This window comes from Sodiomyces alkalinus, assembly GCF_003711515.1.
Source record: "Sodiomyces alkalinus F11 unplaced genomic scaffold SODALscaffold_1, whole genome shotgun sequence".
NCBI classification, from domain to species: Eukaryota; Fungi; Ascomycota; class Sordariomycetes; order Glomerellales; family Plectosphaerellaceae; genus Sodiomyces; species Sodiomyces alkalinus.
The window spans coordinates 2,226,254-2,240,018 of NW_021167079.1; the positions used below are offsets into that span (position 1 = coordinate 2,226,254).

At 54.3% G+C, this 13,765-nt stretch overlaps 4 protein-coding genes across 4 annotated transcripts; 3 read left to right on the top strand and 1 right to left on the bottom strand.

Annotated features, from left to right (window-relative positions):
- Positions 1-2,398: 2,398 nt before the first annotated feature.
- On the top strand, positions 2,399-5,430 carry SODALDRAFT_347380 (hypothetical protein; the record flags this gene model as incomplete). The annotated part of the gene is made up of 2 exons (XM_028613304.1): positions 2,399-4,261; positions 4,333-5,430. The coding sequence occupies 2 exons, from the start codon at positions 2,399-2,401 to the stop codon at positions 5,428-5,430; spliced, it is 2,961 nt and encodes a 986-aa protein (XP_028470180.1).
- A 377-nt stretch (positions 5,431-5,807) lies between these two features.
- On the top strand, positions 5,808-6,382 carry SODALDRAFT_13891 (hypothetical protein). The gene has a single exon (XM_028606769.1). It carries the CDS (start codon positions 6,012-6,014, stop codon positions 6,330-6,332), a length of 321 nt encoding a protein of 106 aa, XP_028470181.1. The 5' UTR covers positions 5,808-6,011; the 3' UTR covers positions 6,333-6,382.
- Positions 6,383-6,431: 49 nt separating this feature from the next.
- On the bottom strand, positions 6,432-7,684 carry SODALDRAFT_268435 (26S protease regulatory subunit 8; the record flags this gene model as incomplete). The annotated part of the gene is made up of 2 exons (XM_028607607.1): positions 6,432-7,366; positions 7,450-7,684. The coding sequence occupies 2 exons, from the start codon at positions 7,682-7,684 to the stop codon at positions 6,432-6,434; spliced, it is 1,170 nt and encodes a 389-aa protein (XP_028470182.1).
- A 2,115-nt stretch (positions 7,685-9,799) lies between these two features.
- Positions 9,800-13,749, top strand: SODALDRAFT_354519 (hypothetical protein; the record flags this gene model as incomplete). The annotated part of the gene is made up of 4 exons (XM_028613737.1): positions 9,800-9,998; positions 10,313-10,390; positions 10,452-13,195; positions 13,318-13,749. The coding sequence occupies 4 exons, from the start codon at positions 9,800-9,802 to the stop codon at positions 13,747-13,749; spliced, it is 3,453 nt and encodes a 1,150-aa protein (XP_028470183.1).
- Between the last annotated feature and the right edge of the window lie 16 nt (positions 13,750-13,765).

A 13,765-nucleotide genomic window follows, 5' to 3' on the forward strand; every position in this document is an offset into this window, starting at 1 on the left:
GGGGGATGGATGTGTACCTAAGGTAGGTAGGAAGTACAGAGTGCGAGTACTCCTACTCCGCCCGTGCATATACGTCTAGGTATCTTTCTTCCTACTCCCCGGATTCTGCTGCTCCGGCAGGCCCAAAAGAAGCGGCTCCTGGAATTCGAAGGGGTTGTTTTAGTTGCTCATGTTTGAAACTGTACCGAATTAGCAGAAACTGCGAATATATGCACCTACTCTACATAGAGAATACATGTAACGAGCTTAGCAGCTTGCCCTACGGGCAAGGCCGCTGCGCTCGCACATGTAAATATGCGCGAAAAACCATTGCCCCAGCAATCGGAATCCCGGTTGATGGCGGTACCATAAGGCTAGATTCATCAGAACCTTTGTTCTCGACGAATAACAACTACCTAAACTAATAAGGTACCTTATTAGTGGGCGCTGCAGCCCGTTATATTGCCCTACACTAGAGGCTGAATAGGGCCTACGTCATGGGTAACCTGAGGAGGTACTCATAGTCAGGTACCGAGTACTCGCTAGCCTAGGTAGGTAATAACTGTCTCTCTCCCCTGTGGTATCTTACTCGAGATCACCTCTTTGTATATACCTTATCTAGGATTTGCGCCAAAAGTCACATAAAGAGCAATAGAAAGTTTGTACACGCCTTTATTCGAAATACAGGTTTATATCAAAATGTTAAGACCCTTAGAATTCTTATTGTTTGATCCCAGCTTCTAGATCTCGTCTATATACGAGCAGGAACGACTTCCCTAGTCTAAGGTAGGCGGCAACAGAGACACTACATGTATATTTCGTACTCCGCTTGGCCCTTCTTACTGGGAGACTTCGTACCTTATACCACTAGAGACTTTCTGTTGGCCAAGCCTTGTGTCTGGGAAGTGCGGGTCAAGCGCCCTATGACGACATGGGATCCGTGTATTGTCGTGGACCCTATTTGAAGCAAGGTACGGAGTACGTACCCCAAGAACATTGACCTCCCTCCGGAGTATTCCAGGGCCCCGATAGAGGGGACAGATATGTACATACCTCTTTGGTAGCCTGCGTAGGTACCTACCAGGAGAAACCACCGACTGACTGTACGAAGCAATACGTTCTTCTCTGCAGAGAACTCTGACCTTTCTACCCCGTAGGCCACCAGTTCAGTTCTCGTCTCTGCAGGTCACTTCTTCCTGCACTTATTATACTCCGTACTTCCTTCGTACGTATTATTCAAAATCCCACCGGCATCAGCCCCAGGCCCCCAGCCTTTCACTACCTATCGTCTTTTACATTCTCCCCACCGCTCCTCTCCGACCCTCTTAACTTCTCCCCAGGGGTGCCTGCCCGTCATTTTCCGCTCATTTCAGAAGACTACCTACCTTACATACCTTACTTCGTACACCCCTCGCCTCCGTACCTGTACGTCGTACTTCATACGTCGTTCCCAGCTTCTTCGCCCAACGGCCATCTCATTACGATTCCCCGTCGGCGACATTACCCTGAGAGAAACGCTTTCTAACCTCTCTTCATTTTCCTTTTTTTCGACCTATCTATCTATTCGCACATTCTTCGTACATTAATCTCGCCAAGCACGCTGGTGTCCATCTCTCTTTTCTATTAACAAACTCAGTGCCGTCTGTCAATGGTGAGAGCAGATCCGGTCACTTCGACTACCTTATTTTAGCTAACCTTTTTCTCTTTAGGCTTGCCGCCCCGTCTCGTCTCTGTTAGCTAGCATTCTCCCCGAAAGTCGACGTCGATCGCTTCCATCCCGGGCACCCCACGACCTCATCGAACATTGCCCCCTTATTGGATTTGGCGTCACTCCACTTGCCTTGAGTTGCCTGATCCCGAGTGCTCCTTGCAGCCATACCTCGATCTGCCCTGCACTAGCTCACAGACGCACACCATTATCGGCGCCTTTCCATTGCTGCATTTTCGTGCCTCTCGTCTCAGCTTTCTTCCTCATCCGCTCTCTTTGAATTTTTCTTCTTCTTCTTCTTTTTTTTTCTTCTTTTTTCTTTTCTTCTGGATATCTCTTTCCCCTAAACATTCCCGACATAGCCTAGGCGCATCACTAACCCCACAAGGGTATCTTACTCCCAGAACTCATCAGTCGGGTTGTCGAGTTACAGGGCTGGTTTCAACTGTCGTCACCAAGCTCGTCATCGAGATAGTAATACTTATTCGCCGCCCATCTACATCCCAGGCTAGCCGAGTCGATTCTTTCCTTCCTACATGCTCCATAGTCCGTCCCGTGGTACATTCTTCTTCTTGACTTTACTCTTATCAACGCCATCCAGTCATGAATCGCCACAATGGTCATGGGGAATCGATCAGGTTACCAGCTAAATCTGAAGCTCTCGGAAATATAATTATGCCCAAGTCACAGCAATCGCCTTTCCTTCCTACCATGGCCGACTCAAGGACAGGAGACTCGAGGATGGCCGACCGGGCTTCTGTCCATTATACCATCAATGTCACTCCACACGCTGCGAGGCCTTCTCCCGACCCGTTTTCCTCACATGGGACGTCGCATTCGAGATCTAGCTCCTACACGAGAGGCTCCAAACCTACTACACCGCTGGCTTCACCCTACCCTGTTGGTCAGTTTTACCCGTCGCAGCCTCCCAAGCTTTCGCCGACAAGGACGCCTCCGGCGAGAGAGCCCAGTCCGAACTACTTCGGTCTCATACCCGAAACGTCAGCGGACACCGGAGATTCGGCTCTGGCGTCACGAGATAATTGGAGTCCCCCTTCATCATCAATTAAGTCGTTCGCCGCCGCCATTCCTAAACCTGTTCAGATCAGCGGCAACCCCGACTATGAGGCCTTCAAGAGGCAAGCCGATGCCAATCGGGGAGAAAGCTTTGCATTGTCGACTTCTCACTTCGGTCTCGCGTCCGCGTCCGCCGAGGGCTCAGTGCCCCGACCAAGGCCTCAACGATGGCACACCTATTCCAGCGAGACGTTCGCCGACATTCCATCCCAGCGCGTGTTGAAGGAACCCTTGACCGATCGCATGGATGTCGACAGGGACCATGAACGCGGCTCGGCTTATGTCTCGTCGGAATCGAAACGGAATTCCGATGATTCGCTTCAGGCAGCCGCTACGGTTCTTAATCTGCCGAGGTTTGACTTACTCACACCGTTTGAAGCGTCTCCCGAGAAAACTACCATGCCACCGTCGAACACCACAGACCGACAACCCTGCCTCTCGATGCCGCAGAACAAAGCCAGCGTGCCATCATCGAATCTACGAACTCCATCCAATCGGAAGGCTGACGCTCCATCTGATCGCGTAGGGGGGCCTTCTTTGATTCTGGCAAGTCAACTAAAACAAATGATTGAGAGCTTCGAGTCGGATTCCGAGCTACTGATTCTCGACTTGCGAATGTCTCAACAATACTACCAGGCACGCGTCAAGGGGGCCCTGAACCTGTGCACGCCAACTACGCTCCTGAAGCGTGCGACATTCAACCTCCAAAGACTGCAGCAGACATTTCAGAATCCAGCTGATAAAGAGCAATTCTCCCAGTGGGCCTCGTCGAAAAATCTGGTCATCTATGACGCTCATTCAGCTGACGTGCGAGATGCCGTGGCGTGCTTGAACATGGCCAAGAAATTCACCAACGAGGGGTATAAAGGGGGTATTTTCATCCTGCGGGGCGGATTCAATGCGTTCTATGAGAAGTTCCCTGAACTTGTCGAAGAGTGCCCTGCAGCCGGCTCAGGAAGTCCACAATCGTCTGCTCCTGGGCAAGACAACGCCCGTCTCGGAATTCCCCCGATCATAGGCGGCGTCATGCTGCCGAGCGCATCAAGTAGCCCAAATCCCTTCTTCTCTAATATCCGACAGAACATGGACCTGGCCGACGGAGTCGGACAATTTGAAATTGCTCGGCCCCGGGGTGTAGACTCTCCCACCTTGCCCCAGTGGCTGCGGGAAGCGTCGACAGAGGCGGACCGGGGAAAGAAGGTGTCGGATAAGTTTTTGCACATCGAAAGGGACGAGCAAGAGCGCATGAAGAAAGCATATTCCGCTTTCAGTCCCCAGTCTAACCCCGAAGACCCTTGCCCCACGGTTCAGCTGTCGGGCATCGAACAGGGTGCCAAGAATCGCTATAAGGACATCCTGCCCTTCGACCATTCCCGGGTGAAGCTACAGGGACGCCCGTCCGGGGCCTGCGACTATGTCAATGCGAGTCACCTCAAAGCGTCAGGGAGCAACAAGCGATATATCGCTTCACAAGGGCCGCTGCCAGCTACGTTCGAGGTAGGCACGAATACCGGACGCTTCACGCAATGGGGGCTATGGGAACTTGTCAAGCTGACTAACGAGTGCAGGATTTTTGGTCCGTCATCTGGGATCAGGATGTGCGAGTGATTGTCATGTTGACTGCCGAATCTGAAGGGGGGCAGCTCAAGTGCCATCCGTACTGGAAGTCCAATGATTTTGGTCCCATTCAGCTGAGGCCGCTTTTGGAGAAGAAGGTATCTCTCGACATTGACAAGCACCGTTCTACCTCGCACCCCTCATCTAGGGGTTCGTCGTCTACCGTGGGCTCTGAAGCTGGGAGGAGGCGTGCCAACACTACAACGACATTCGGTGGCGCGACGCCGGCCCCTCAGCCGATGCCCAGCCAAAGCGAATCTCCGTACGTCATTATTCGCAAGTTCGCCCTGTCTCATTCCGCGCACCCTTTCGCTCCGATTCGCGAAGTCACTCACCTACAATACCCGTCTTGGCCGGACTTCGGGACTCCAGCCCAGCCCTCGCATCTCCTTGCGCTCGTCGAGGTGGCGAACGTCATGCAGCGGGCCGCCCTACCCGTCAACACGCCGTCCGTCGCCGCTTCAGGGTCATATGCGGGGTCGCTCGCGGCGTCGTTCCAGGAGGAGCCGGAAAACGACCCGCGAGCCAGACCCATGTTGGTGCATTGCTCCGCCGGGTGCGGACGTACGGGGACGTTCTGCGCCGTAGATAGTGTGATCGATATGCTCAAGAGGCAGCGCCTGGCGAGGACGACTCTGAGGCCGGTCAAGAAACGGGATTCTGACGGCGACATCAAGATGAGCGGGCAACGCGAGGTGGAGGAGCCCACCTCTCCTAGACTGTCGCAGGCGAGAACCGGCGCCTCTGCTGTACCGTCCCCGCACCGAATGAGCGGCCTGGAGAGCCGTCGCAGCTCGTGGGAAGAGCCGCCCCTCGACACCTCATGGGTCGGCGACGACACGGTGGACCTGATCGCCAAGACGGTCGAGGACTTCCGCGGCCAGCGTATCAGTATGGTACAGACGCTCCGCCAGTTCGTTCTGTGCTATGAAACGGTTCTCGAGTACGTCGCGCGGGCGAACGAGAGGAGCGGCGCTCCTTCGGCCAATAACGGCAAGGGAAGAGGTCGGAGCGGAAGCCTGCAGGTTGGACGAGATCAGTCACTTTAACATCCAGTCATGGCACTGTGGATGTGGTGAATCCTTCAAAAAAAAATCACTAGAAGATTTTCCAGCAAATGCACAAGAGCAGGGAAGAAGGCGTAACGGGACTCTCTTTAGACCCTGGCGTAGCTTGGCATTATCGTCGTCCTGCTTTTCGGAATCTGGACGATACCATTGAGGTCAAAAAAAGAAAAAAGGTCAGTGGTGGAGGTAAACAGAAGACCGTTACACACGAACGGATGGAAACTACTGGAATTTCCTGTGCATCGGATGGCGTTCTTGGTCTTGTATATTTCTCTCTTGTTTGGTTGGGGCGTTTCTCGGCTGGCCTAGCATATCTACCTGAGGAGCGTTGATAAGTTAGAAGATGGGTTTTCTCTTCGGGGGGAGATGAGCCGACATTCAGATAACGTCAATCGATGTGTTGGTGGCGTGCGCAGGAGATACATAAATGGCCTTCAGTCTTGGTTTTGGTCCTGGCTTTATGACTTGATATTGATATAATAGTAGACTTAAACTTCATGATCGCGATGACGAGCAAATGATCCATGATCGGTTGAGAATGCGTCTTCATCTTCTCTATCCTCATGGAAAATATTCGCAAAGACAAAAAGAAGTATTCGGCACTCCCTGTGGTTTGTGCACCATGGTCCAAGCGTCCTACTTACATTGTCCTTGAAAACCAGACAAGCAAGAGAGATAGAGAGAGAAAGGAGAGGCATTTTCGAATACCTCTCTGTCGAAGGCCCGACTGTTCATGCTCTATTTTTCGGTGGTACAATTACAGTAGCCGTATACAAGCAGAGGCACCAGAAGAGCTCTCTCAAAGCTTACTGTTTGATTCGGTTGCTCCTTTGCCTCAACGCCTGCTGCATCCTGAAAAGTATCCACTCGTGGAGGATGGATAAGCGATTCGTGTCACGACCCAACCCTCTTCCGCACGCTTTCCTTTCTCCTCCAAGAATATCCACAACCTTGCGTCGTGAATTCCATATTTCTGGCCCCTTTTACTTCCAGAGCTTGCCAAGGGAAATTTCTTTATCGTCGTGCTTGTTGAGGATCTTGGCGGTGGCGAGCTCAAAGTCTTCCTGGGTGACGTGGACGCGACGCTCGCGGAGGGCGTACATGCCGGCCTCGGTACAGACGCCCTTGAGCTCGGCGCCGGAGCAGCCGTTCATCTTCTCGGCGATCTTGGTGAGGTTGATGCCGCGGGTGAGGTTCATCTTGCGCGAGTGGATGCGGAGAATGTCGGCGCGGGCCTCGACGCTCGGGGGCGGGAACTCGATCTTGCGGTCGATACGGCCGGGGCGGAGGAGGGCGGGGTCGAGAATGTCGAGGCGGTTCGTGGCCATGATGACCTTGATGTTCTTCGTGGGCTCGAAACCGTCGAGCTGGTTGAGGAGCTCGAGCATGGTGCGTTGGACTTCCGAGTCGCCGCCGGAGGAGCCCTCGACGCGGGAGGAGCCGATGGAGTCGATCTCGTCCATGAAAATGATGGAGGGGGCGTGCTCGCGCGCCATAACGAAGAGTTCGCGCACCATGCGGGAACCTTCGCCAATGTACTTTTGTACGAGCTCGGAGCCGGAGACGCGGATGAACTTGCAGTCGGTGTGGTGGGCGACGGCGCGGGCCAACAGGGTCTTGCCTGTACCGGGGGGGCCGTAGAGGAGCACGCCCTTGGGCTGGGCGATGCCGAGGGACTCGAAGAGTTCCGGGTGCTTGAGGCCGAGCTCGATTACCTCTTTGATTTCCTTGATTTGTTGGTCGAGGCCGCCGATCATGTCGTAAGTACTGTCGGGGACTTTTTCGACCATCATGAGAGAGACGAGGGGGTCGACCGAGGACGGGAGGATCTTTTCAAGCTTGTATGAGTCGGATAGTAGGGTGACCCGTTTTCCTACGGTGAGCTTGGAGACGTCCACGCTGTCCGAAACGTCGACAACTGCGAGAGGGAGGAGGCCACAAGCCATTCATGTCAGCGGGGCAAGGTCATCTGTAAAGCGGTGAATGGCTGGGAATTCGTACCATATTTGCCTTCCGGATGTACTTTGACCAGCACCTTCTTTGTGCCCATGACCTTCACAACCTCACCGACATAGGATCCTGGTTGTTGTAGCAGACCGAGCTCCTCCCGCAATAACCGGACCCTGGAGTTGTAATCATTCCTTTGAGCCTCGAGACGACGGAGGACAGCTTGACCCTTGAGAATCTCAAGCTTCATCGCCTCAATTTTGTTCTGGTAATAGCTATCGAGGGCCATCTTGACGGTTTGCCCGGGTGGGCCTGGAGAGAAGATAGGGATTTGCGAGCAGCAGGCCAGTTGCAGGGTATATGGTTGGAGTAAAACGGCTGTAATTAACTTGTAGGTCGAGAGCTGACGTTATGGTACAGATCGAACTTGCAGTGGGTCGTCGGGAAAAATGGGAGAATCGAGTTTTCGCGAGTGAAGGATCGGGGATGAGTGGTGGTATTCGCTGGCCAGTTAAGGCTGAGAGTGTGATGATGAGTTTTGTTGGAGGTTTACCAAGTATGGATATGGATACATGGGTTTGCCAGGCAAGCATCGGCGACGCGTTCTCCCGGAGGCGAGTGCAGCCACGTGACTGATAACGGAAAATATTCGCTCCGAGGTGACAAGTAATCTAAACGTCAAGTAGTCCAAGCTCCCCACTGAAGACAGCTTGAGTGGAGCCGAAACTGCAGAGTGACGTCTCCGCCAATCACAGCACAGCATGTCGTCACAGTTCTGAATACCTGTACGTGTACGTTGTAAGACGGATCACGGTGGAAAAAGGAGTCCAAACCGAGCCCGATCCAGCGATTACTACTTCGAAATTCGTACGAATATTAGGAATTACGGAGGCCAACTGATGACCAGGACGCCCACAGGTATTCATAGGTATTTAGCGATCTCTTTTTTCGCTCGTCACCATCTACCATCCTAACTTACAATACCTGCGTATTCACACACACAAGGTAACATCAGGTCAGTGATTGCTGCTGTGCCAAGACGGACCCGGAATGACCACCTGATCATTCAGCGAGCCCCTCACATGCCCTTCTGATGTACGAAGTAGGAAGTAGGGGCAGGAGGCAGGCAAGACAATTGTTCGCCCAGCTTTCACCTACGTAATGCAGAGACCAAGACAAATGGGTTTGCCGTTTTTATTTTAACACATACCTACGTGCCCAAGAACGCTCGGTAGGGAGCCATGACAGGCTAGAGACGTTAGGGAAGATGGCCGGGAAATTCGGGGATGTTTCTGAAAGTAAGCCATCATCATATTTCACCGCTACACTGAAATTGACACTTCACTCGTCTGTCGCGGACGTGATCGCCCGGGTCACCAGGCTGTTGATCTTCTGCGATCGACCCTGAATTCTCCGTGAGGTAGCCACCTAAAGGTACCTTTAGGTAGGTACCTAAGGTAGTAGTGTATGTACGCGTGTGGGTACCGGGATAAGTTAGATGGGTACCTACCATACAGAGTGATTAGATGCCAATATGGAAGTAGATGAGGTTCAGGGAAGAGTACCTAGATAGGTAAGTCATCTACCTTAGGGGCGGACGCTATTCTGGTGGCCTTAGCGTGTTGGGTCGCCCTTTCCCGCTCTGGACTGTTTTCTTCGACGCTTCACTCTTGCCCCGCCTCTTATCTCGTACACTACTTTGCTCCCTGGTTCCTTCAAACCCAAGCGAATATCCTCGTCGCTCCCCATTTCTTCATGTTCTTCCGCTTTTGTCTTTTCGTTTCTTTCCCTCGTCTCCTTCTCGAGTAGGTAAACCAACCGTTCCGAGTCGACCCTTTGGGTGATGAAAGACTGAGAGTTACCAGAGCAACGTCGATCTGAGAGAGACAGTCGTCCAGTATCGAAAGAAAAGACAGGAAAACGAACAAACGACCTATGCGTCCCCTTGTCCACCGTCGTGCAACGTCTTTACTGCCTTAGCGATCGCTTCTTCGATTTAACCAACCTATGTTACATCTTACCTCGTTTTGCCCCTGACAGGCGGAACCCGCGAGAGACGGTACAGTCGAAAGGTCGTCATACGAAAGCTTCCGCGACTCGGCGACATCGGCCCATTATTCGTTTCCTTTACCAAAAAACTAAGCATATCCGTTTCTAGCAGTGTATATACGGAGTATATATATTCATTCTCATCGCGTCCTCTCCACTTGTCGCGTTCTGTCGATGCACTACGCGTTCCAGAAAAGCATCAGCAGCAGTACCACCAGAAATTGTTCGACCCCGCCGGATCTGCACCGACCTACCTCGTATCACATACTTTTACTGACTGGCTGCGTGTTGCGGGACCGACCTCGCCTCGGTTATCTGGTTTCAGACGAGACCACAGCGTCTTGCGTGGCCCGTCATGCCTCCCTCACATTCATCTCGTCGGTCTTCTGCCCATCCCTCCCGAGAGTCCCTCCGCGAAACCCTCGACCCAGCCGATTCCAGCCGTCGTTCGAGACTTGACTCGGACGCTGCCCCCGAACACGGCTTGTCTGAGAGCTTCGACTCCTTCCAGTCCACCGACACGGTGAGGAGATGTCCCGACACAGCCTCTTACGGTATGTTTTTTTTTTTTCTTCCTTCGCCTTCTCTCAATCTTCTCTTGTCTTCCTGTCCGATGGTGGTTTGTCTTGGTTTGTGGTGTATGGTTCGTCATCCCTGGTTGGCGCCCAGCCTTGGCTATGCCTTCCATCCTTGCACTTCCAATGTGTTACGTGAATTTACGTGTATCTCTCTCCCTCCTACCTCCCACACCTCTTTTTCTTCCCTCTTTTTAATCGTCCCCTCCTGGTTTTATCTCTTAATTTTTGTGCTCCTAATCCTCCAATTTATCTATCCTTTTGCTCCTTCTCCTCGTCCCTGATCTCCTCAGTCTGTTTTGAGTCGGGCCTAAACCTGCCGACGACCGGGTCGAATCCCATGACCTCGAAGCATCTGCTAACAGCGTCTCGTGTGACGGAACCCAGCGTCCATACGAACTAGCCAGACTCCAACACAACAACGCGTTGAAGAACCTCAGACCCACGACCGTGGTCGCTCCCGCTCCTCGCAGCCGTCTCGATCCCCCCTCCTCGGTGCCGAACGCGTCAAATCCTCCCGATCAAGAAAAGCTCCAATGCCTCACCACTACCGCCGTCCGACCAATCCAACCGCTCCCTACCGCGGTGAGGTTTTCTCCACCGAAGACGACATCTCCGAGGTCGAGGCGGACGCCGCTGCGGAGCGTGAGCGTGAGCAACAGCAACAAGGCTACGGCTCACGGAGGAGACCCGGCCTCGCCAATACCCTTTCCCGCGTCCACTCGCACCGCAGCACACTCGAAGATGATGACGCCTTGGAAAGAAGCACTCACTCGATTACAAATGATCTCCAGGGTCTCGTCGACGACGGCTTGGAGGGCGATGCACCTGAGGAAGTGTCTGACGACCATTCTGACGGTGACATAAGCGATGCGGAAAGCTTCACCCTCAAGGACCGCCAACAGGCCATCAACCAGACCCATCCTTTCGGTATACGGCTCTGGAAACCTGCACTATATAAGAAGGACCGGTCCGTTCAAAAGAATGCCGAGGGAGATATTCATTCCACCCCAGGAGGTAAAGTCAGCAGGTGGCTCCTCTTCTTCAACCTTCTCTGGACTCTCCTCTTTGGCTGGTGGATGGCCGCTTTCTCCGCTCTCGGCGCCCTTGTCTGCTTTTTCTTCGCCGCCACCCCCAGCGGTAGGGCGTACGGCCGCGTTTTGTGGGGTCTCGCTGGCTACCTCTTCTACCCCTTCGGCAAGTTCGTGCGGCTGGCGCAGGACGAGGCCTACCTTGACGAAGACGAGGGCGAGGGTCGAAGCATTTCCGAGTACGAGCAGTGGCAGAGCGGAGACCTCGAGTACGGACGCCTATTCTTCGGTCCCGATCGGAACCGCTCCATTATTGGGCGTTCGCGGAGCAGTATCGATTCGGAGCCGGATGAGACTGATAGCCTGCTGGGACGGACTCGACGGGGCGAGCGTAGCGAGACTCCTCCGAGGCTTAAGAGGCGCCTCTTCGGTCGTGGCCAGTGGAACATTGGCCGCGTCGTCTTCTTCTCTGTCTTCTACGCCTTGCTGACGCCGTCGCTGATCATGGTGTCGCTCATCTGCTGGTTTTTCGTCTTCACCATCCCCATGGGCAAGGTGACCATGTTGCTTTTTGACCACGTCCGGCGTCACCCGCTGGCCTTGTCTTTCGAGTCGGATGTTAACGCCGCTCGTCTCTCTGGCACGCAGCATTCGTCCATTCTGCTGTGCACTTACCGCGCCGTTGGCAGCCGCTACTGGAAGTACACCGTCGACGGGACCAACATCTTTCTCATCAACCTCATGGGGGTCGTTGTCTTCGTCATGTTTGACTGGCTCGTTCTCCATGATATCCTTCACATCGAATCGCCCCTCACCTCGCCGGCTTTCCTGTTTGTCATGGGTCTTCTATCGACTATTCCCTTGGCCTACTTCATCGGCCAGGCTGTGGCCTCCATTTCCGCTCAGTCCTCGATGGGCTTGGGCGCAGCCGTCAATGCCTTCTTCTCCACCGTCGTCGAGGTGTTCCTCTACTGCGAGGCCCTCAAGCAGGGCAAGGGGCACCTGGTAGAGGGAAGTATAGTGGGGAGCATATTCACCGGCATTCTCTTCCTCCCCGGACTCTCCATGTGCTTCGGCGCCATCAAACGCAAGACGCAGCGGTTCAACGCCCGCTCAGCCGGCGTTACATCTACCATGTTGCTCTTTGCTGTCATCGGCGCCTTTGGCCCTACCCTGTTCTATCAGGTCTACGGCACTCACGAGATGAACTGTCTCGACTGCGTCGATTACGGAAGCGGCGATGCGTCGACGCCAGGCGGTGGCACTGACGGTAGGGACTGCCGACGGTGCTACTTCTCGCAAGCGCCCACGCTCGACGATCGTTTCTACCTCGAGGCCGTGCGTCCGTTTAGCTACTTCTGCGCTTGCCTGCTCTTCCTCTCCTATATCCTAGGGCTGTGGTTCACTCTGCGGACGCACGCCGCGGTGATCTGGAACACCGATGGCGACGAGAAGAAGCACGAAGAACCTGCAGCGCATAGCTCCGGCAGACAACCTGTTCCCCAGCCCTCGGCCGAGACCACTGGGCTGTCTGCAGACATCCGCGAGTCGAACCTGTACAAGCGAGTGCTTGGGCACACGCAGAAGCAGGTCGGGCTGTCGTCTCGATCCGAGGACGACACCCGACAGAGTTCCACACTGGGTACAGCCGTCTCGGACCCCAACGGCGTGGGGGCTACGCCCCACCAAGTGCCGCCCAAGGGCAGCGGCGGCGCCGGCGATGCGGTGAATTCTAGAATGCATTTCCCCGGGTTCTCGGAAGCCGACAACACGCAGCTAGCTCGCGAGGTGGCGGAAATCGCAGCCACAGCGGCCACGGCGGCCACGTACGCGGCCCGCGAGGTCCGTTTTCCCGGTGGCCGTGTCTCGGCGACGCCTCGCGCTCCACCCCGGACCGGAACGATCCCCATCGAGGAAGAGGCGACGACGGCTGTGGCCCACGCCGGTGGACACGGAGGGCATGACGCGCCCAACTGGAGCAAGTTGAAGAGTTCGGTCATCCTCTTGGGAGCTACCCTAATGTACTCCATTGTGGCCGAGGTCCTGGTCAGCACGGTTGATGTCGTTCTGGAGGGGTTTGCCATCGACGAGAAGTTTTTGGGAATTACGTTGTTCGCCTTGGTACCGAACACCACTGAATTCCTGGTATGTTGCTCCCCCGTGTCTTTGGAGTGTCGCATTCATCCCCTCCCCGGATCCTTTTTTCTTCTTCTCCCTTTTATCCTTCGCGTGTTACGCCCAAGCTAACTAGGCGGCCCGTTTTCTAGAACGCCATCTCGTTCGCCATGAACGGCAATATCGCCCTCTCCATGGAGATCGGTTCCGCATACGCACTTCAAGTCTGTCTCCTGCAAATCCCGGCGCTGGTCCTCTTCTCTGCCGTCTATCCTCTCGAAGTCAGCGGCGACGACGTCCTTGATCGGTATACATTCTCCCTGCTGTTTCCACAGTGGGACATGATCCTCGTCATCCTATGCGTCTTTCTTCTGAGCTACATGTACGGAGAGGGCAAGAGCAACTACTTCAAGGGCAGCATCCTTGTTCTGTCATACCTTGTGGTTGTTGTCGGGTATTACCTGTCGGGGTATGCCGAAGACATCATGGGCGCGGACAGATTTGACGTGATGGGGCGCGATGGGGCGTACAGGAACTTCAAGACTGTGGGCCGTCGGAGCAGCGGGTTCGCGCTTGCAGTGTGAAGTCGGATGCACAAGG